The 24,278-nt window shown below is 40.2% G+C and overlaps 1 protein-coding gene across 3 annotated transcripts in view; it reads right to left on the bottom strand.

Annotated features, from left to right (window-relative positions):
- Window positions 1-23,421, bottom strand: part of BTF3L4 (basic transcription factor 3 like 4) — a 36,991-nt gene extending 13,570 nt beyond the window's left edge. Inside the window, exons 1-3 of one of the 3 annotated variants that reach the window (XR_004352161.1) lie at window positions 23,299-23,414; window positions 19,999-20,065; window positions 16,115-16,228 (exon numbers count right to left, since the gene is read on the bottom strand). Coding sequence is in view for 2 of the 3 variants with exons in the window: in XM_032648282.1 (XP_032504173.1) it covers window positions 16,115-16,228; window positions 19,999-20,052 (168 nt within the window). In the remaining variant the exon portion in view is untranslated. Of the gene's footprint in view, window positions 1-16,114; window positions 16,229-19,998; window positions 20,066-23,031 lie in introns of all 3 variants that reach the window. The other 2 variants (XM_032648282.1, XM_032648288.1) reach the window with 2 other exon arrangements.
- Between the last annotated feature and the right edge of the window lie 857 nt (window positions 23,422-24,278).

Below are 24,278 nucleotides of genomic sequence, written 5' to 3'. Positions count from 1 at the left end.
AATTGTTGGGCTGAGCAAGATCAGTTAGACACTTCCCAACTCTTTTAGAGGCAAAAGGAGGGATAAGGAATTTGTTAAATTCACAAAGCAAATTGTATGCATTTCATATGAAGACTTCACTTCCCCCCAGTGATTTTACTGCTGTTTGGTCTACGTAAATCATACAATCTATATACAGTATAATAACAAGGAGCAGACAAATAAACAAAGATTATTAAACTAGCTACTACAACAGCACTCAGGTTCCTTTTTCAATCGATCAAGCATCCCATTTATGTCGGTGTTTTTTCCACTTAACAGGTAGCTGAGGTAAAGAATGCTACTTGAGTTATGGAGGAAGAGGCATTTAAAAAAATTTAAAAATTTTTTATTTTTGGCTGCGTTGGGTCTTCATTGCCACATGAGCTTTCTCTAGTTGCGGCAAGCGGGGGCTACCCTTCGTTGCAGAGCACGGGCTCTAGGCACGTGGGTTTCAGTAGTTGTGGCTCAAGGGCTCTAGACTCAGGCTCAGTAGTTGTGGCGCATGGGCTTAGTTGCTCTGCGACATGTGGGATCTTCCTGGCCCAAGGCTCGAACCCGTATCCCCTGCATTGACAGTCAGATTCTTAACCACTGTGCCACCAGGTAAGTCCCGAAGAGGCATTTTTTTGACCCCAGTCCAAAACTCCAGATGCCCTTTCTCTTATTTTTTGCTCTAATTAATACTGACATGTCTCGTAGTTACCAAAAAATACTTTGTCCTCTCACGCATAGTGCAATTACATATGCTGTTTTCACTGTTTAGAAGAACCCTTTTCTGCTTCTCCACATTGTAAGTTCCCAGTTATCCAAGACTTGGGTCAGATGCTTCTTTCTCTGTGAAAACTTAAGGTGGTTTATTCACCTTCTGCACTTCATGGAAACTGATATTATATAGAATTATCTTGTAGTATAATTGTTTGTAATCTTTGACCTTACTAGAAGGTGAACTCCTTGAGATCAGAGGCCATTGCCTTACGAGATACAGTATCCCCCCAACTGTCAGCATCTAACAGTCACTCAAATTTGCTGAATGGACACCTCCTATAAAACTTATTCTAAAATCATGGATGCTGTCAGATCTCACTTCCCCAAATGCTAGATGAGGGGTCATATTAAGGTTCAGAAATAGCACCAGTAGTGCCCCCAATGAAGACACCCAGAACCTCCTGGGCTGTATTTTTGGCCTGATTTTTCCTATTGTTCTGCCCTTTCAGAATCAGCCCAACTGCTCTATAGAATTGAAGGCTATTTTAAGTCATTCCAGGCAACTGCTGGGTGGCCCAATTACGCTACTTATCAAAACCTTAACAACCCCTGCCCTTGCTGGCCTTTGAGTAGGGCACATATATTAACTGTAGCAGCCTTCTAGCTGGTAAATCTGATGCTCGCTTTATTCCTACATAGCAATAAGTTTTCATGGCTATAAGGAGGATTACAAAGTTATGATTGACTCCACAGCTCTTGCCGGTAACTAACTGCCCTCTCAGTTCAGAGAGGGGGTTTAAATTCTTATGCTATGTAATTTTTGTTTGTTTGTTTCAAAGTCCCCGCTAGGCCAGTTAGCTGCAGTTCATAACTGTCTTAAAATCAAGTTTTATTGCTACTCCTTCCTGTATGTAGTGGCACTTAAATGTTTATTAGGAAATTAATCTTTTATTGCCTTCCTGCTATATTTTAATGGGGTGAAATAACAGACATTTTAAGAATAAGACACGTAAGTGTCTGGACTGTGTAAGGCTAAGGGATGTCAGATTTTGAGGATTATGGCCTTTGCACACACTCCCATAAGTCAGTATCTTTCACATTCAATCCTTTTAAGCTCAGCACCTGCTTATATCTAAAGGCTAGTATGAAGCATAACCTATTATTACTAATATAAGTGAAAGCTAACAGACATTATTAGACTATATGATATGCTGGGATCATTTTCTCTTATGCTCTGGTGGCAGGAGTCTGATGAGATGGATTCTCTGTAGCTATGCTGTAGATAGCATAAAATGGCATGTCCTTTCTGAAAATCAATTTGGCAATATGGATGAAGAGTTCTAAAACTGATCACGATCTTTCAGTCAGCAACTGTATTTCCAAGAAACTGTCTTAAGGAACTTGGAGAAGAAGATAAATATTTATGTATATAAAAGTCCAACATGTGAGTCTTTACTATTAAAGCATTATAATGCATAATAAATAAAGAAATGTTAAATTATGGTATGTTCATATACTGGAATACATGTAGACATTTAGACTGACAATTAAGAAAAATTTTTTAATGACATGAAACAATTTTTGTAATATAATACTATTTGGAAAAGGAAGGATTCCAAATTGTACATCTAACTGCAGTCTCAGATATATTAAATATATATGCATATAAAGATAGGAAAGAAATATAAGACTAAGAGTAGTTATTTCTTTGTAGTGGAGTTATGACTGAATGCTAATATCTTTTCCATATTTTCTGCATACCCTTAACTTTCTATGATGACAATGTATTTTTATGGGGGATGGGTGGAAGCTATTTTAAAAACAAAAGATGTTCATCAATAAACAAATGGATAAAATGTGGTATTACCCGTAGAATGGAATATTAGTCAGCTATAAAAGGAGTGAAGTTCTGGTACATGCTAAACATGGATGAACCTTGAAAATATGCTAAGTGAAGTAAGCCAGACATGAAAGGACAACTATTACATGATTCCACTTACATGAAATATCTACAACAGGCAAATCCAGAGACAGAAAGTAAGAGAGATTATCAGAAGCTGGGGGAAAGGGGAATGGGGAGTTATTGCTTAATGGGTACAGAGTTTCTATTTGGGATGATGAAAAATTTGGAAATAGATGATGGTGGTGGTTGCATAACATTGTGAGTGTAATTAAAGCCACTGAATTGTACACTTAAAATTGGTTAAAATGGAAAAAAAAATTGGTTAAAATGGGAATCTAATTCTGGAGTTCTCTGGTGGATCAATGAGTCTGAACTTTTAAAAGTAACCTATATGGTTCTGAAAAAAAGTGGTCCCAAGACCAATTTTGAGAACTATTAATGGAGCAAATAAAGAATGCTAGTGACAAAATTTTGAGGAAATAATAGTTTTAGTGGAATGGAAAACAAAAGGAGACAGCAAAGGAAATAAGGATACAATGAAGTAGGAGAAAGGACAAGAAGCAAAGCATAGAATTTTAAGGAAAGTCTTGGCAAATGCTGCAGAGTATCAGTGAAATGATGATGGAGAGGAAGCAGAATAACAGGTGAAATCATCTCTAGAAGAAAGAAGGGGAGGGACTTCCTTGGTGGTCCAGTGGTAAAGAATCTGCCTTCCAACACAGGGGACATGGGTTCGATCCCTGGTTGGGGAACTAAGATTCCACATGCCGTGGGCAACTAAGCCCGCATGCCACAACTACGGAGCCTGTGTGCCACAAACTACAGAGCCCACACGCTCTGGAGCCCATGTGCCACAACTATAGAGTCCACACACCACAACTAGAGAGAGAAAACCCACACACTACAACTAGATAGAAGCCCGTGAGCCACAATGAAGAGCCCATGTGTCGCAACGAAAGATCCTGCGTGCCACAATGAAGATCCCACATGCCGCAATAAAGATCTGATGCAGCCAAAGATAAAAGACAAATAAATATTTAAAAAAAGAGAATTCTCTAGGAAAAAAAAAAGAAGGGGAAATTGGGAACTGAGAGAGGCCAAGATGGCAGAGTAGAAAGACCCCTAAGCTCATTTCCTCTCACAAGCAACATCATAACTAACTACAGAACAACCACTGATAAAAAAGACTGGAACCCACCAGAAAAGACATAAAGAAGGAACCACAACGAGACATGTAGGAGGGGCACACTTGAGATATAATCAAATCCCATACCCACTGGGTGGGTGACTGGAGAGTAATTATATTATAGAGGTTCTCCTACAGAAGTGAGGGTTCTGAGCCCCACATTGGGCCCCCCGAAGAGCCCCTAGACCATTTGGCTTTGAAGGCCAGCGGGGCTTTATTGCACGAGCTCCACAGGATTGGGGGGAACAGAGACTTCACTCTTAAAGGTGCACACAAAATCTCATGTGCATCACGACTAAGGGCAAAAGCAGTAATCTGATAGGCGCCTGGGTCAGACCAACCTGCTGGTCTGAGATAGTCTCCTGGGTAGGCGGGGTAGGGGTTGGGGAGTAGCTATGCCTCACCCTGGGGACACAGACACTGGTAGTGGGCATATCAGGGAGCATTCATCTGCATGAGCTCTCCTGGAGGCTGACATCTTGGCACCAAGACCTGGCCCCTCCCAACAGCCTGTAGGCTCCAGGACTGGGAGGCCTCAGGCCAAACAACTAACTAGGTATGAACACAGCCCCATCCACCAGCAGACATGCTGCCTAAAGACTTCCTAAGCCCAAAGCCACCTCTAGACATGTCCCTGCCCACCAGAGGGCCAAGACCCCACTCCACGCACAAGTGGGCAGGCACTGGCCCCTCCCACCAGGAAGCCTGCATAAGTCTCTAGACCAGACTCGCCCACCTGGGGGCAGACACCAGAAGCAAGAACACTACAATTCTGCAGCCTGCAGACCAAGTCTGCAAACACAGGCCAGATACTACCCTGGGACCAGCTGGCCTCTGGCCCTTGGGTGATGAGAGGAGAGTGCACTGCTGGGACGCACATGACGTCTCCTACAGAGGGCCGCTTCTCCAAGGTTGAGAAACATAATTAACCTACTACATACATAAAAACACAAATAGGAATTTAGATAAAATGAGACATCAGAGGAATATGTTTCAGACAATGAAGAACTGATGTAAAATTCCAGAAGAACTAAGCAACGTAAAATCCCAGAAGAACTAAGTGACGTGAAGATAAGCTATCTACCCAAAAAAAGAGGTCAGGGTAATGGTTGTAAAAATGATCAAAGAACTCAGGAGAGAAGGGGTGCACAGAGTGAGAAATGAGAAGTTTAGAATTAGAAAATATAAAGAACCACCAAACAGAATCGAAGAAGACAATAACTGAAATGAAAAATACACTAGAAGAAATCAATAGCAGACTAAATGAGGCAGAAGAATGGATCAGTGAGTTGGAAGACAGACTAGTGGAAATCACTGCCATTGAACAGAAAAAAGAATGAGAAGAAATGAAGACAGTTTAAGAGATCTCTGGGACAACATCAAGTACACTAATAGTAAGATCATAGGGGTCCCAGAAGGCTAAGAGAGAAAGAAAGGTCCTGACAAAATATTTGAAGAGATAATAGCTGAAAACTTCCCTAACCTGGGAAAGGAAAGTCACCCGAGTCCAGGAAGCAGACAGTCCCATACAGGATTAACCAGAGAGGAACAGACTAAGACATATTGTAATCAAAATGACAAAAATTAGGGCTTCCCTGGTGGCGCAGTGGTTGAGTCCGCCTGCCGATGCGGGGGACACGGGTTCGTGCCCTGGTCTGGGAAGATCCCACATGCCGCGGAGCGGTTGGGCCTGTGAGCCATGGCCGCTAAGCCTGTGCATCCAGAGCCTATGCCCCGCAACAGGAGGCCCACGTACCACAAAAAAAAAAAAAAAAGACAAAAATTAAAGATGAAGAGAGTATTAAAAGCAACAAGAGGGAGCTTCCCAAAAAAAAAAACAGAGGGAGCTTCCCTGGTGGCGCAGTAGTTAAGAATCCGCCCGCCAATGCAGGGGACACGGGTTCGAGCCCTGTTCTGGGAAGATCCTACATGCCACAGAACAACTAAGCCCGTGTGCCACAACTACTGAGGCTGCACTCTAGAGCCCATGAGCCACAACTACTGAAGCCTGCGCGCCTGGAGCCTGTGTTCCACAAGAGAAGCCACCACACTGAGAAGCCTGCACCACAACGAAGAGTAGCCCCTGCTCACTGTGACTAGAGAAAGCCCGTGGGCAGCAACAAAGACCCAACACAGCCAAAAATAAATAAATAAATAAATAAATATATAAAGCAACAAGAGAATAGCATCAAATAACATACGAGGGAACGCCCATAAGGCTATCAGCTGAATTTTTGGGAGAAACTCTGCATGCCAGAAGGGAGAGATGATATACTCAAAACAATGAAAGAGAAAAACCTACAACCAAGAATATTCTACTCAGCAAGGCTCTCGAGGTTCAGATGTGATGGAGAAATCAAAAGCTTTACAGACAAGCAAAAGCTAAAAGAATTCAGCACCACAAAACCAGCTTTAAAACAAATGTTGAAGGAACTTCTCTAGGCAGAGAAGAAAAGGTCACAACTAGAAACAAGAGAATTACAAAATGGAAAAGCTTGCTGGTAAAGGCAAACATACAATAAAGCACGATATCATCCACACACAAAGCTAGTAGGGAGTTTAAAAGACAAAAGTAGTAAAATCATCTGTATATACAATAAGCAGTTAAGGGATACACAAAAAATTAGATATAAAATATAATACCAAAAACAACAATCATGAGGGTAGGAGAATACAAATGCAGGGCATCTAAAATGCATTTGAAATTAAGAGATGAGCAACTTAAAACAAGCATGAATATACAGACTGTTATACAAAAAGCTCATGGTAGCCATAAAACAAAAATCTATAAAAGATATACACACAAAAAAGAAAAAGGAATCCAAACATAACACTAAAGATAGCCATCAAATCACAAGAGAAGAGAACAAAAGAAGGGGAAGAAAATACCTGCAAAAACAAATCCACTAGACATGTCCACTAGACAAATCCACTAGACACTAGACAATTAACAAAATGGCAATAGGAATATACATATTGATAATTACCTTAAATGTAAACGGACTGAATGCTCCAACCAAAAGACACAGACTGGCTGAATGAATACAAAAACAGGACCCATATATACGCTGCCTACAAGAGACTCCCTTCAGATCAAGAGACCCATACAGACTGAAAGTGAGGTACTCCACACCAATGAAAATCAAAAGAAAGCTTAAGTAGCAATACTTATGTCAGACAAAATAGACTCTAAAATAAAGACTGTTACAAGAGACAAAAAGGACACTACATAACAATCAAAGGATCAATCCAAGAAGATATAACAATTGTAAATATATATGTACCCAACATAAGAGCACCTCAATACACAAGGCAAATGTTAACAGACATAAAAGAGAAACCAACAGTAACACAATAATAGTAGGGGACTTTAACGCCCTACTTACATCAATGGACAGAGCATCCAGACAGAAAGTCAATAAGGAAACACAGGCCTTAAGTGACACATTAGACCAGATGGACTTAATATGTATAGAGCATTCCATCTGAAAGCAGCAGAATACACATTCTTTTCAAGTGTACATGGAACATTCTCCAGGACAGATCACATGCTGGGCTACAAAGCAAGCCTCAGTAAATTTAAGAAAACTGAAATCATATCAAGCATCTTTCCCAAACACAACAGTATGAGGTTAGAAATCAACTACAAGGAAAAAAACTGCAAAAAACACAAACACATGGCGACTAAACAATATGCTACTAAACAATCAATGGATCCCTGAAGAAAGCAAAGAGGAAATCAAAAAATACCTTGATACATGTGAAAACGAAAACATGACAATCCAAAACCTATGGGATGCAGCAAAAGCAGTTCTAAGAGGGAAGTTCATAGAGATACAAGCTTACCTCAGGAAACAAGAAAAATCTCAAATAAATGACCTAACATTACACCTAAAGCAACTAGAGAAAGAAGAACAAACAAAACCCAAAGGCAGCAGAAGGAAAGAAATCATCAAGATCTAAGCAGAAATAAATGAAATAGAGACTAAGAAAACAATAAAAAAGATCAATAAAACTAAAAGCTGGTTCTTTGAAAAGGTAAACAAAATTGATAAACCTTTAGCCAGACTCAGCAAGAAAAAAAGGAAGAGGGCTCACATCAATAAAATCAGAAATGAAAAAGGAGAAGTTACGACCAATACCACAGAAACACAAAGGGCCGTAAGAGGCAACAAGCAACTATATGCCAATAAAATGGACAACCTAGAAGAAATGGACAAATTCTTAGAAAGGTACAATCTCCCAAGACTGAACCAGGAAAAAATAGACAATATGAAGAGTCCAATTACCAGTACTGAAACTGAATCAGTAATTTAAAAACTTCCAGTAAACAGAAGTCCAGGACCAGATGGCTTCACAGGTGAATTCTATCAAACATTTAGAGAAGAGTTAAAACATATCCTTCTGAAACTATTCCAAAAAACTGCATAGGAAGGAAAACTTCTGAACTCATTCTATGAGGCCACCATCACCCTGATACCAAAACCAGACAAAGACACCACAAAAAAAGGAAATTACAGGCCAATATCACTATGATGAACCTAGATGCAAAAATCGTCAACAAAATACTAGCACCTGAATCCAACAATACATTAAAAGGATCATACACCATGATCAAGTAGGATTTATCCCAGGGATGAAAGGATTTTTCAGAATCCACAAATCAATCAGTGTGATATACCACATTAACAAACTGAAGAGTAAAAAAGCATATGATCATCTCAACAGATGCCAAAAAAGCTTCTGATAAAATTCAACATCCATTTATGATGAAAACTCTCCAGAATGTGGGCATAGAGGGGACTTACCACAACATAATAAAGGCCACATATGACAAACCCACAGCTAACACCATACTCAATGGAGAAAAGCTGAAAGCATTTCCTCTAAGATCAAGAACAAGACAGGGATGCCCACTATCACCATTTTTATTCAGCATAGTTTTGGAAGTCCTAGCCACAGCAATCAGAGAAGAAAAAGAAATAAAAATAATCCAAATTGGAAAAGAAGTAATAAAACTGTCACTGTTTTCAGATGACATGATACTATACATAGAAAATCCTAAACATGCCACCAAAAAATTACTAGAACTCATCAATGAATTTGGTAAAGTTGCAGAATACAAAATTAATGCACAGAAATCTGCTGCATTTCTATACACTAACAACAAAATAGCAGAAAGAGAAATTAAGGAAACAATCCCACTTACCTTTGTATCAAAAAGAATAAAATACCTAGGAATAGAGACCTCCCTAAGGAGGCAAAAGACCTGTACTCCGAAAATTATTAAGACGTTGATGAAAGAAACTGAAGACGACAAAAAACAGATAGAAAGACATACCATGTTCTTGGATTGGAAGAATCATAATTGTTAAAATGACCATACCACCCAAGGCAGTCTACAGATTCAATGCAATCTCTATCAAATTACCAATAGCAGTTTTCATGGAATTGGAACAAAAAATTTTTAAATTTGTATGGAAACACAAAAGATCCTGAAAAGCCAAAATGATCTTGAAAAAGAAGAATGGAGCTTGAGGAATCATGCTCCTTGATTTCAGACTATATTACAAAGCTAGAGCAATGAAACAGTATGATACTGGCATGAAAACAGACACATAGATCAACAGAACAGAACAGAAAGCCCAGAAATAAAGATACGCATTTATGGTCAATTAATCTATGACAAAGGAGGCAAGATACAACGGAGAAAAGACAGTCTCTTCAATAACTTGAGCACGGAAAACTGGACAGTTACATGTAAAAGAATGAAATAAAAACATTCTCTAACAGCATATATAAAAATAAACTCAAAATGGATTAAAGACCTAACCATGACCAAATACTATAAAACTCTTAGAGGAAAACATAGGCAGAACACTCCTTGTATTTTTTTTTTTTGGCCATGCCACGCGGCTTGCGGGATCTTAGTTCCCCAACCAGGGACTGAAACTGTGCCCCTGCAGTGGAAGCACAGAGTCCTAACCACTGGACCGCCAAGGAAGTCCCATATATACTTCAATTTTAAAAAATTGTTAAAAAAAAAAAAGATCTGGGACTTCCCTGGTGGTGCAGTGTTTAAGAATCCACCTGCCAATGCAGGGGACATGGGTCCGATTCCTGGTCTGGGAAGATCCCACAAGCTGCAGAGCAACTAAGCCTGTGTGCCACAACTACTAAGACTGTGCTCTAGATCCTGTGAGCCATAACTACCGAAGCCCATGCACCTGGAGCCTGCGCTGTACAACAAGAGAAGCCACCGTAGTGAGAAGCCCGCGCACTGCAATGAAGAGACCCTGCTCGCTGCAACTAGAGAAAGCCCACGTGCAGCAACGAAGAACCAACGCAGCCAAAAAAAAAAAAAGCTCTGCACATAGGGAAAAAAAAAGGCAAATTTTATGTTATGTTTATTTTACCACACACACAAAAAACAGGGAAAAAAAAACAAAAAACAAAAAAAGCAGGATATTTAAAGAATGTAAGACTGCTGTGTGATAATAAGTTGAATGGTACAGTGTTTCTCTTTCACTCTCCTGTACTAAGAGCTGTACACCCATTGACACCTGAGGCTCTAGCTGGAGGAAGAAGGAACCGCAGTAAGGGTCAACTTTAGGTTCTTCTTCTGTATAACTGGTTCAAGAAAAATAAGAGCCAAGAAGAGGAAAATATAAACAGTAAAACTTATGTGTACAATTACAAAATTTAAATTCCCAGCCCTAAGCTTTCTCCTGAGCGCCAGCTCTCTATGGCTAACTTCTTGCAAAACAATTCCACCTAGAATAATCAGTATTGCTTAAACTTAACAGGCCCCAAACAAACTCATCATGGGAGTCAGCATGCTATAGATTATAAATGATGAATAAACACAGTTCCTACTGTCAAGATTCTTACAATCTACTGCAAACAGACTATTTGGTTAATAAGTAATCACACCCTACAATATGAGGCTGTAATAATAAACGCATTATAGCAGAGCAATTTAAGCTAAGGGCAGTGGAAGTACAGATAAAGTGTTGATGAATTATGCCTGGAAAGATAGGGAAGGTTTCATGGAGACAGAATCATACCTTAGTTAAGATAGAAGCTGTCCTCTGAATATAATAGTAAAACTCTGTGAAACAACTAGACCATCTGAACCAGAGAAGCAGATTTTTGGTGACATTTCTTATTAAATACATCTGATGAAATCAATTATCTCTGGGAAATGAAACAGATTCTACCTTTTTTTTTTTTTTTTTTTTTTTTTTTTTTTGCGATACGCAGGCCTCTCACTGTTGTGGCCTCTCCCGTTGTGGAGCACAGGCTCCGGACGCACAGGCTCAGCGGCCATGGCTCACGGGCCCAGCCGCTCCGCGGCATGTGGGATCTTCCCAGACCAGGGCATGAACCCGTGTCCCCTGCATCGGCAGGCGGACTCTCAACCACTGCGCCACCAGGGAAGCCCCAGATCCTACTTTTTTTATTTTTTTATTTTTTGTGGTACGCGGGCCTCCCACTGCTGCGGCCTCTCCCACTGCGGAGCACAGGCTCCGGACACGCAGGCCCAGCGGCCATGGCCCACGGGCCCAGCCGCTCCGCGGCATGCGGGATCCCCCCAGACCAGGGCACGAACCCGTGCCCCCCGCATCGGCAGGCGGACCCCCAACCACTGCACCACCAGGGAAGCCCCAGATCCTACTTTTGATAGATGCATGTTATCATCAGGAGAAGAAAGGTGACAACACGGTCACTACAGTCAACTAGATTACCAAGTAAGAAGCACATCCAAATATCTTCAAATGTCAGAGAACATAAAACATTTTCAGAAATTTAGTTCTGGATTATACTCTCAGAGTTCACATAGGAATTTCTTCCTAAAACCCGGTACTTACTTGGCTTTTTTGTATGAAACAGTCTCTGACATTCCCCTGCCCCCCCCCCCCTTTTTTTTTGCGGTACGCAGGCCTCTCACTGCTGTGGCCTCTCCTGCTGCGGAGCACAGGCTCTGGACGCACAGGCTCAGCGGCCACGGCTCACGGGCCCAGCCGCTCCGCAGCATGTGGGATCCTCCCGGACCCAGGGCACGAACCCGCGTCCCCTGCATCGGCAGGTGGACCCCCAACCACTGTGCCACCAGGGAAGCCCTCCCCTGCCCCTTTTTGACAGCTTTGGATTTCTGTCTTTGGTAACAGGTAAAAGAAATCTACATATGATTGAATTTATTACCCCAAATTAACAAACTAGGGAACACATAAAAGTCCAGAGAAGCCTCTCTTAATTCAAACAGTCCTTTAGTTTTTAAGTATTTGAAGAAGACATAAATTAAGCTTTAGAAGGGGAAAAAAATTACTGATACTGACAGCCTAGAAACTAAGATTAAAATTTTACTTGGCAGGGCTTCCCTGGTGGCACAGTGGTTGAGAGTGTGCCTGCTGATGCGGGGGACGCGGGTTCGTGCCCCGGTCCGGGAAGATCCCACATGCCGCGGAGCGGCTGGGCCCGTGAGCCATGGCCGCTAAGCCTGTGTGTCCGGAGCCTGTGCTCCACAACGGGAGAGGCCACAACAGTGAGAGGCCCGCGTACCGCAAAAAAATAAAATGAAATAAAATAAAATAAAATTTTACTTAGCAGAAGTGCATTCAATAAGTTTTTGAAACCCAACTCTGATCTCTCTGTTCCAACCCACCAAACCAAGTACTTTCTATTGGTTTGATGTTTTGAAGTATCTTCTCTTTTCAAATGTTTTTATCTACTTTCCTTAAACTGCCAAAACCCAAAAAGATAGTATCTTCCAGAGTTCAGCACTTTGAAAAAAGCTGAAAACATCCCAAGTTAAAATTAACGAAATTGTAAAATAATCATTTCTTCTATTCTAAGATGTATATATTTTTTCATATCTTAATGTTTCTGAAAACCACACACGTTTTCATGTATACATTTAATGTAGTAGTTTCTTTTTTCCTCCTAGAAGCTGTTTTAAACCAAGCGTGTGTCATAATTTTCTTAAAAAAAAAATGAAATAAATTCTGCTTTAATTATAGTAACACAAAACATAATGTTTGAGGCAAGCCAGATTATACAGTACACTAGATATGCCTAAACAAAATTATTTTAGATCTGCAAAGTGTTATATAAAGTACCAAATATCTTGGTTCTCAAAAAATCAATTTTAGAAAGAGGGAAAGGAAGAAAGCAAACCTTCCCATTTTAGTTTCAAACATTCAGAATGTTATAGCTGTTACCTTACAGTGTTAATTTTCTTTACGCATATTTTCTTTGTACAACTAGTCTGTGAGGGTTGGAAGACATCACACACACACACACACACACACACACACGGGGGTGGGAGTGCAACAAGAGCATGTACATGCCTATTATGTACCATTAATTTTCTGTGTGACGTTTTGGAGATATGTGTCTCCAAACAAAACTACACTGGCAATACCAACAAAAAAGAATTAATAATATAGTTTAATACATGCTATAATAAAATTAAATACAGGGGGCTTCCCTGGTGGCGCAGTGGTTGAGGGTCCGCCTGCCGATGCAGGGGACACGGGTTCGTGCCCCGGTCTGGGGGGATCCCGCGTGCCGCGGAGCGGCTGGGCCCGTGGGCCATGGCCGCTGAGCCTGCGCGTCCGGAGCCTGTGCTCCGCAACGGAAGAGGCCACAGCATTGAGAGGCCCGCGTAACGCAAAAAAAAAAAAAAAAAAAAAAAAAATTAAATACAGGGCATTATGGAGGCACATAGGAAAGGCGTCTAACCCTTCTTTGCATAAATGTGTATGTGTGCTACCAGGAAGGCTTCTGGGAGGAAATAACACCTACATTAATACCTGAAAAAGGAGAAAAAGCAATGTCCTTGGAAATACTGATGGGGATTTCTTTTATCTATAATGTTAAGTAATGAACTGAACATGGCAGGTGCTCGATAATACAGGATATAAGGCAGGCACTGTCCCTTTCTTTGGGGGGAGTTTGGAAGAACAGAGAGTAAGGAGGGGCAGGAGGAGAGGAAAAGGCCAATAGTGAGTATAAGAAAGTATAACTAAAAAGACCAAAGCAAGATAAATCAATGAATAAAATGAACTGTGGTTTTGACATACTTAGTTCAAATCTGGAATTCAGCACTTACTAGCTATGTGATCTTGGGCAGATACCTGACTCTCTAAGTCTCAGCTTTCTTATCTGTAACCAGTAACAACCAACCATGAGACACTGTGAAGCTGAAATGGATAATATATATTTGTTTATCTGTCTAGTTGTCTAATTAGTTTCCACACTAGATTTTAAGCTCTAAACGACAGAGACTATGAATAATATCTTATGAATCACTGCCTAGCAAAATGCTTGGCATACAGCAGATGTTCACTACCATTAAAAATTTATAATTTCGACAACAAATAAACCATGACCTCAGCACACCATTATAACTAGTTTGATTATATTCTGAAGAGATCAAAGACTGATAACTGACTGGCTTTTTATTTCACTATAAAACACTAAAAGTTTTATTAATTATAAGAACCATAAAGTCTTCCAAATTTGAACAAACCAAACATTTAGACAAGCATGCCCCTGGAAATATTATGCAGTTAAAATCTATACTTCAAGGAGGTGTAAATACAATCTTTTCCTCTCTCTAAAGAAGTGTTTTCAACCAAGGGTGATTTGCCCCCCAGAGAACATGCAATAACGTCTGGAGACATTTTTGGTTGTTGTAACTGGGGATCTAGTGGGTAGAGTCCAGGCATGCTGCCAAACATCCTACAATGTACAGGACAGTTCCCACAGTAAAGAATTATCTGGTTCAAAATGTCAACAGTGTTGAGGTGGGGAGGGGTGGGCATGAAGTCAGAGAGTAGAAAGGTAGGCAAAGATATAAGATTGCCTGAACACTTATAAGTAAGTTAGGCTTAACATTATCAGAGTTCATGTCCATTGTTACAACTTATTCTTTTTTTTAATCAAGCTGTGATTTTTTAAAACATCTTTATTGGAGTATAATTGCTTTACAATGTTGTGTTAGTTTCTGCTGTATAACAAAGCAAATCAGCTATACTATACATATATCCCCATATCCCCTCCCTCTTGAGTCTCCCTCCCTCCCACCCTCCCTATCCCACCCCTCTAGGTGGTCACAAAGCACCGAGCTGATCTCCCTGGGCTATGCAGCTGTCAAGCTGTGATTTTTAAAGACAGGCTTAAATTTGCTTTTTCTCAAATATACCCCAGATAGAGAATGATCTCTCTGAAAATTATTTTAGGTCAATGAAAATATATAAAAGCTTTCAATAGCTCAGAAAAAAAAAAGCATTTTAAATGCTTAATTTCAAGACTTGCAAATGAAGTTCTAATATTTATCAGAGTAAGAATGCACAGCCACATCAAGCTGAATGGAAAAAAGATAAATGTGGCTCACATTTCCTACTGTTTTATCAGTATATTGACTTTGAAAGTACAAAGCAGATTTAAACGATGTGTTCATTCATTCACATATGCATGGCTGAAGGAATATGTAGCACTTTGCCATTTCACTGCCTTTTTTTGGTACTCTGCTATTTCTTTAATAGTAATCCCCATCACCACATTGTTTCTGATCTATGTTTCACAGCACATGTCCATTAATAATCTACTAAAAATTGTGAGGTGGTGCCACACGAAGTAATGACATAATGAAATCTAACTGATGGCAGTGAAAATTTTAACATTGGTTACTATCAGAAATGGAATCATTAGGTAGAAGTAGGTCTAGATGGTAACAAATCACAAACAGTTGATGTTATTATAATTTTTCTTGAGTGCCTTTTGAAATAACATCAATCTTTGGTTTCAGATTTGAGAAAAGTAGAATTATCAAAATATAATAAAATAATTTAAAAATTTAATGAATAATTTTTGAAAGAGGTCTAATAAAAAATCCAATTCATGTAAAGCTATTGCTAGAGCTTGGCTGAGGTAATGCTTTGAGAGACTGTGTATGGGAAAAAAGTCCATCCTACTGGAAGAAATCTTTGGGTTTCTTTATTTCTGTATCATTAGAAAAAAATCTTATTCTATTAAAATTCAAGAGCAGTTCCATAATTTTGACATATATGCAAATACTTTGAGTCTGAAAAGTATAATGAATCCTTTAACTGTCTACTAAAATCATTTTTTTGGACAATCATCCAATTTATACAAAAAGCAAATTCAATAGCTATAGTCCTTCAGAAAGACAATACCGGATTCATCTAAGCTGATATTTTACATTTGAAAGTGTGGTTAATTATCTGTGAATGTGCTACTTGTCCAAATAACAATTTACTAAGTGACCATACCTCTTCAATACCAGCTATATTATTCACAGCCAGTTTTTTTAGAGAACTCTGAAGTTTTTTGTCATCAGCTGTAGCTGTTCTATGTACCACCTTCTTCTTTCTGCGCGCTGTACCCTGAAAGATAACCAAACAGAAGTGTTAGCGTGCCATGCATTTGACAACTGCAATCACTTGTCTTCCTTTACATAATATTCTAATTAATATTCTAACATAATATTCATAATATTCACTCAAGAAACTGCCAACTTCAACTCAATAGTGAGGTGGTGCCACACACAGTAATGACATAATGAAGTCTAATGAATGATTAGATGATTAATAAGACTGTCAGCCTAACCCAGATTTTTGAAGGTCAGTTTCTAGCCAATTGTTCTTACTCTTTCCAATATCCAGCCTTTATCATTTTAACATTGTTTCAAGAAAATGTTTCTAATAAAAAAATTGTTTCTAATAAAAAATAATTTATAATTTCAAGATAATTTAGTGTGCTTTATATCAACTTTCAAACATTATAAGGAATGCTTTTTTTAACAGTGCCTACCACCCCCTGACAATAAAGTCTAAAGATATTCCGAAACTTTGGAGATTATGACATAATTAAGAGTCAAAGGGCTTCCCTGGTGGCACAGTGGTTGAGAGTCCGCCTGCCGATGCAGGGGACACGGGTTCGTGCCCTGGTCCGGGAAGATCCCACATGCCACGGAGCAGCTAGGCCCGTGAGCCATGGCCGCTGAGCCTGCGTGTCCGGAGCCTGTGCTCTGCAATGGGAGAGGCCACAACAGTGAGAGGCCCGCGCACCGCAAAAAAAAAAAAAAAAAAAAAAAATAGTCAAATGCCTATTATGTGAGTGTTCTAGAGTCCTAGAACCCAGGAATGAAAAAGATCAAGTTCTTACTTCAAGGAGCACACATTACAGTGTGAAGGAAAAGTCAATAAACATATAAACAAATTACATCATTTCAAACAGGACAAGGGTATTAAGAAAAAAAATAACATAGTGACAAGAATATCAGATGGGGGTAAAGCACTACTTTATTACAATATTCAGGGAAGGCCCCTCTGAAGAGGTGACATATGAGCTGAGATCCATGGGAAGACCTAGGGAAAGAGTGATCCAAGCAGAATGAAACAAGAGTGAACCTTTTATTTCTAGAGAAAGCAGGCCAGTATGGCTAAAGCAGAGTAAACAATGGGAAAGGAGGAGGAAAATGAAATCAGAAAGATCGGTAAGGGCCAGATCATGTGGCCTAGAATCCCATGGGCAGGAGTTGGACTTCATTCCAATTGCAATAGGAAGCCATTGGAAGGTTTTAAGCATGAAAATGACTGGATCTGATTTATAATTTTAAAAGATGACTGAGGTTGCTGTGGAAAATGAACTATAATGAAATCAATCAGGAAGCTACTGTAGCAGTCCTGATGAGAAATGAAGGTTGTGGCAGTGGAGGTGGTGAGAGCTCAGACTGTCAGAAGAACCAACAGGACTTGCTGATGGACTAGATATGGGATATGAGGGAAAAAAGGAATCTAGAATGATGTTTAGAATTTTGACCTGAGCAAATAGGTTGAAAATTATACTATTTACTGAGATAGGAAAAGTTCATTTCTAAATGGATACTTTGAAACTCTAAATACATTTTTTCCATTGAAAAACTATTTAAAACAATGAATTAAATTCCTGAGCCAATTTAAAAAAATGTAACCTAAAGCAGGGCTGAAACACTGCCAAGAGCAGTCTATATCTTGAGGCCTAAATCTTTCTGAGACCTGGCAGGAGTAAAGAAAAAGGAAAGGAGGTTTCAATCTCTGGGTAGCTCCTGCAGTATTACTCAGGCAATCAGGCTTATAGAGAGTAGGCAGAAGCCTCAGTCTCAGCAACTCTGGTGGGAGTAGAAGAGAGTCCCGTGGGTAGCAGCAAAGGTTGTAATGAAATCCAGTTAAAGGATGAACTAAGAGTGACTCTTTACATAGATGGCCATTTATTTATGATGTGCTCCTGACTCAGGGATAGCTCAATTGCTTGCTGGATACAACTCAAATGATCCTCACGCACCTCAAAGTCAACATGCCTAAAAGCTTATCAGTCCACCAAACTACTCTTCTTATATTTCCTAAGTTTTGTAGCTCTAAAACCAGAAATTTGGACATCATCCCAGAATCCTCTCACCCGTTCATCCCCCATATTCTATTGGTCATTAAATTGTGTCATATCCAGTCCCTGAATTTGTGTCCCACATACTACAGCAGTAGCTTCTCGATTGTTCTCCTCTATGCCAAACTTGTTTTATTTCATTTTCCACAATGCTGGCAGCTACCTTTTAAAATGACTGTTATTTCCTTCTTAAAATTCTACAGTAGTTTACTGTTGCTCTTGCCTATAGGATAAAATCTGAATCTCCCTAGTATGGCATACAAAACTATGATCTAACCCTGAATTACCTGGTTGTTTCATTTGCTACCATACTTTATCCATTATTTACTCTAAACTCTAGCTATAACAAACTAAAGCAAGCTGTTCCATTAAGCACCATGCTATCTCAGCATCCTATGGGCCTTTGCATGTGTGAGAACGACAATCTTCCCTTCACCCTACCCACTTATCCTTGCACCTGTTCTTGTTTATTCTTCAAATCTCAGCTCAGTGATGATGTCCTTATCTCTCTTAGGCAGGAGCACCTTGTACTTCATTTTAACATTTACTATTCTGTAATGGAATTGTATGTCTCTCTTCCAAGATGAACTGTGTCAAGAGCAGGAAACCTTGACTTATTTATGTACTGTGTGCTTGGCGCATAGTACATTCTCAATAAACCAGCTGAATGAATGTGCCAACTATCTGGTTTAAAATATATAATAATGATGTACTGCATCAAGTTCTTACAGGTATATTCTATGGTTCTTGAATATTCCTAGTTTTTGCATTGGTACATTACATTACACTTGCTGCTACAATGTGACTAGTACTTTGGTTATAGGAATGTGTTAATATGACTCCAGAGTCATATAACTGTATCACTATGAAAGAAGGAGAAAGTACTAGTTGCTTCTCCCCTTCCCCGTCTCCTGTCCCCATCCCCAGAAACTGTGGTTATCATCAAAGTAAATGACACAGTGGGGCTGCTACATAGTGTCCTACCTACCCCCTCCCTAGGTCTGAGGTAAATACTATTCATGCTTTTCCTTTTACAAAGATTGTATTGGGCAGAGATAAAGGTAGAATATTCTCCTTGAGCCTGAGGCTGGAGCTGAAGGGAATCAAAGATTTTCAGTGTTCAGAACTAGATCATCCTTAGGCTTCAAAGTACATGGGAAAAGAATGCTTATGTTCATATTCACCAACATAGACAAATAGGTAGGAATTTGGGAGGAAAACCTAGCAATGAACAATGTACCATCAACTTAAGCATGCCCCATTGTACACCTAACTGAAGCAGTAGGGGCATCCAGTCAAGATAACCTTAATATCTGGGATGCCCTGAGGGTGAGTCTAACATAATAGCTGTCATTTATTAAGTGTTTAGTCTGTGCCAGACACCGTTTTAGGTGTTTTAGAAATATTACTCTATCTTTAGAAGCATCTTATATAGGATTACTTTTGTTTTGCAGATGCGAAAATGGAAGCTTAATAAGGTTGGTTAACTTGTTCATCTCATATAACCACCAGATGTTAAGAAGACTCAAAGGTGGCTATTTCAATTGCACCAACAGAGAGAGAGATCTTCTAATTATCTATTTTAGATCTAGACAAATTATTTTCAAATTGGAATGTGGTTTAATCTTGATTGTTTAAAAGATTTTAGATTTTCAATGACCACAAATCCAAAATAATGACACTATCTGGTAATAATACATTCTCCTATCAGTTTTTCTTATGCCACACTCACCTTGCCCCCTATCCGGACCTGAGCCTGAAGTTTGGCTAACTTTTCTTGATTCATGCTGTTGGTAAATCTAGGGGGGGAAAAATAAATTTGTTAAAGTCACTGTTTTATTTACCAAAACAAAATAACTGTTTATACAACAGTACCTTCTGGTTCACTGAACCTGTAATATGCATCACCACCACAATCATATTGTCTACATTCTTAAAAATATTAATAACTTGTCCTAGCTTCATAAGCCAGACAGTAAAAAATCCAAAATTAAATAATACCAAGAGGGAGCTGAATTTACAAACAGAAAATAGAATGGGATTCAAAGTTACCTATTCGAAGATCCCTCCTTAAAAGCATGATTCAGTACTTTGGCATTCAATAAAACCTAACCAATTATGAAATCTCTGCAAGCCAGTTTTTCCCCCAAAGATTTTCACAGCAGAGAGCTGTTACCAAATTAGCACAACCTTTAAGTAAACATTTTTCTCTCAAATCACATTTTGTATTTCTTTAAACCATAAAAAGAAGACAAAAAAAAAATGAAAGAAAGAAAAAAAGGGAAAAGAAAAATCTGGACAAAGAAAAAAATACAATAGGCTGTGTAGCTGTCAAGATGTGAGGTAGTCCCGTCCTCTATTCAAGGTCAGGTGGTATGTTAATAATAGGAAAAGAGAACCAGATTTTCAGACATTCAATGCTTCTGCAGCACTTTCCACGGAGTTCATTCAATACCTTGCACTAATATAATATGTCATACTTGTCAAGATATTCTTGCATATAAGGTAAAATGCCTCCTTGCACAATTTGACAAAAACCTATCTCTGCTACATTGATGCTAAATTTTGTGGGGAGGAGGGGAAGAGGAAACTCTTAGAAATAAACTTTTAGAGGTTAATCTTGATTTTGAAAACTCTAAGAGCATTATAAAGTCAGGAATCCTACTCTGGTCAGTCCTTTCCAACTAAGGAAAAAAATTCTTCAGTTTATAATGGGCCATAACATTCCACACTATGTAAACAAATAAAAGCCAATGTTAAAAGTCTTGTTTTACTTGTTCTTGGATCAACAGATCATTACTGAGATATGAGAGAGGGAATAAAGGATAAGGGTGTTGTCAAAACTTTTTGGCTGATTCTCTAAACTCTTTATAATCATCATTCAGATGAAAAGGCTACTGTTTTCTTCAATTCAGAGATAAAAGAGAATCAAAGATTATATAAGTACTAATTGTTCTGTACTCTGACACTGTACTTAGGCACTAACCTGTATATCTCTCTGCTTTAAGGCCAAAGTCCAGTTCCTAAATAACATTTAGAATTTATGATTTCTCAGTCTTTACTCAGTACTGTATCACAATGCTCAAGCAGCTAAAACACTCTTTCATAGGAGCAAGTGTGATTATAGTACAAAATCAGGAGACTTAGGTGTGTGGCAATCTCAACTCTGCCACAGACTTAAATCTGCTGATGTAAATCCCAATCTCTACATTCAATATCTACAGAAAAGGACCAATATTCACTACTCTCAAAGGAATGTGGCCACGAAGGTGTAGTGAACTAACAAAGAGCCTAAGGAATTTTTTACAAAAAAAAGGGGATAAGTGAAAATATTAGAACCAGACACAGGGTAAACCTTTTGGGACTCTTCGGCATTGTGAAGTAACAATCCCCAAGAGAAGAGGTGGAAGCCAAAATAGAGTCCTGACTTGTTTGAAACAAAGCAAGGACAAAATTAACTCTTTATATCAATGTGTAGACAAGAAAGAACAGAGTCCATTCCAGATAATCAGTATAACAGAAAACTTGTTCCCAAGGAGTACCTCAGAGAAAAAGCGTTTTAGGGAGGTTGGAAGCTCAAGGTTGGTAGGGGAGGAAGAAGAGTGGTCCTTTGTCTACTAGCAGGTTGGGGTGCATGGAATTCAAGTAGGAAATTAGATTGGACTCAGTCTATGAGAGAAGAGATTTCAAGCTCAGAATTCGGAATAGACCTCAAAGATCACCTGCTTTAACTCCCTATTCCTCAATCAACCTTCATTTTATTGTACGCATTATTTCTGTCTTGTACATGTGGCCATCTCAAATACTTGCAAGCAGCAGCAGGGTATAAATTATAAATAAATAAAAGTTCACCTCCCTCCCAATTTAATAGATTTGGAAATGAGGGCCCAGAAGGGAGAAGTCACTTCCTAGGCCCAAAAGGAAGTAGTAACTTCCTAAGGCCATATGATTAGTGAATTCTTCCTTGGGGATCCTAGGATCTTTTAGCCCTTTCCTCAAGGAATCTCGAAAAGATGCAAATAATGAGGTTATAATCAACATTTATTGAGTGCCTAAGTTCCAAGCATTATGGTGGGCACTTTCACATACACCATGTTCACAAAGAGATAAAATAATTTCAATCTTTAATCCTGACTTTTTATTTTGTGGGTTACTCTATCTAATAAGAGAGGCACAGGCTTTGGAATCAGAAAGATCAAGTTTCCACCACTTAGGGCTTCAGAACGGTATTTTACTTCTCTGAACTTCTATCCCTTCCGTATTAGAAACAGTGTAAGACCACATACTTCACAGAGTTGTTTTAAGAGTTAAAGATTAAGGTATCAAGCACAGGGTATGGCTCACAGCAGATACTCAGAAACTGGTAACTATTGTTACCATTCCCTAAGGGACAGATCTGGTAGAGTGAAAGAACGTGGGAACGGAAGTTGAAACCTCCATTCACGAGCTGTGTAACACTGCCCGTCGGTCAATCATCAACTTCCTGACAGCCTACTATGCATCAGGCAGTGTGATGGGGCTATAAAAACGGGCAAAGCAATGTCTCAGAGAGGGTGGCAGACTTTAAACAAACACTGCCATTACGAGGTGAAGAGCGCTGCAACGGAATTCAGTCTCCAGCGCTCGGGGGCGGGGGCTGCTAGCCTCAGTTTCCCTATCTGTCTAGTGGGAGGATCAAACGAGATGACAGCAGATAGGCTGTATAAAGCTCACAGCATTATTGTTGTGAATAATGAAGAATAACAGGACAGAGGCGGGGGACCACCTGCCTCCTGGGACTGGATCTGGGCGGCAACAGCGCAGGCCCGCTCGCTCACAGAAAGCGGTGGTGCTGGGGACCTTCCCTCAGGTGCCGACCCCCAGCTGCGCCGCCGGTAACCGAGAGGCCAAGCCAGCCGCCTCCGCCCCCACTCGGCGCGCCACAGCGGAAGTGGCAGCCCCAGCAGTTGGCGGGTGTCGGCAGAAAAGGGCGTGGGGAGATCGTGCGCAGCGGCCTAAGGCCGTGGAGTGGCGGGACCGCCGGGGGTCTCACCTGAAGCAAGGAGGGTTCTCCAACACCAGCACGCAGCAAGAGCAAGATGGCTACCTCAGTCGAGACAGAGAAAGACGAAGGCGGCCGCGCCGGCGGGAGTCGGTCCCACGTGACACATCCGGCCCCGCCTCTCTCTCACCAGAGCAACCTATCCCGGGAGCCCATATACGAACTACAAAGCCTAGGCTGCTCTGCGCCTCCCAATAGAAAAGCGGCAGGTGCAGGTGGCCGCGCTGCATCCTGGAGCTTGCAGTCTCCCTGGTGTTCCATTGTGTCCGTGCGTGCAGTTTGTAGGGAGCCTAATAAAAGGGCTGTGTGTATTTTTGTTTGGGTGTCTACTTTTGCCGGATGTCTTTCACTAGGAATTAAGTACGCACTGTCGAACTTAACTAGTGCGGACTCACGAGTGTGCAGACTCAACTAGTCTCCACTCAGGAGACACGGGAAATTTTGACCTGTTATGCATCAGAGAGGAAAACTGAGATACTTAACCCACTAATTTTAAAAACAACAAAAACAAATAGATTTAACCAGAAGAAGCTTTACACTTTAAGTGCCTACAGTAACTTATGTCTTGGTGCCCTGAAGAGCTAGGTCAATTTTGCAATGAGAGGTTCCAAGTTTGGTTTTCTCAGAGCTTGCATCAGTTGATTGCATCATCCCTGAGTGGAAGAATTTGGGTTACAAGGAAAAATAAGGTGCAGTGCTTCTTCTCCAGCAGGAAGGGGCATTCTTGCAGGCACGAGACCATGCACCGCAGAACAGACTTGCCAGATCTCTTCGAGACTCGAGCAGGAACCTAAGAATGAAATCCGGTTGTCTGCCTTTTTTTTATTTGCGAAGGGGGAGGGGGGACCCGAAGCCAATGGGCACCCCGCCCACTGTTCGGTGCTGCTGACTTCACAGATCAATAATTTGCGTAGTGAATATTAAGTGACCGGTTTTTTGGGGGGAGGGGCTAGCCCGCAGGCGGACGCAAG

This window comes from Phocoena sinus, chromosome 1, assembly GCF_008692025.1.
Source record: "Phocoena sinus isolate mPhoSin1 chromosome 1, mPhoSin1.pri, whole genome shotgun sequence".
NCBI lineage: Eukaryota > Metazoa > Chordata > Mammalia > Artiodactyla > Phocoenidae > Phocoena > Phocoena sinus.
This window is presented reverse-complemented; position numbering and strand designations above follow the sequence as displayed.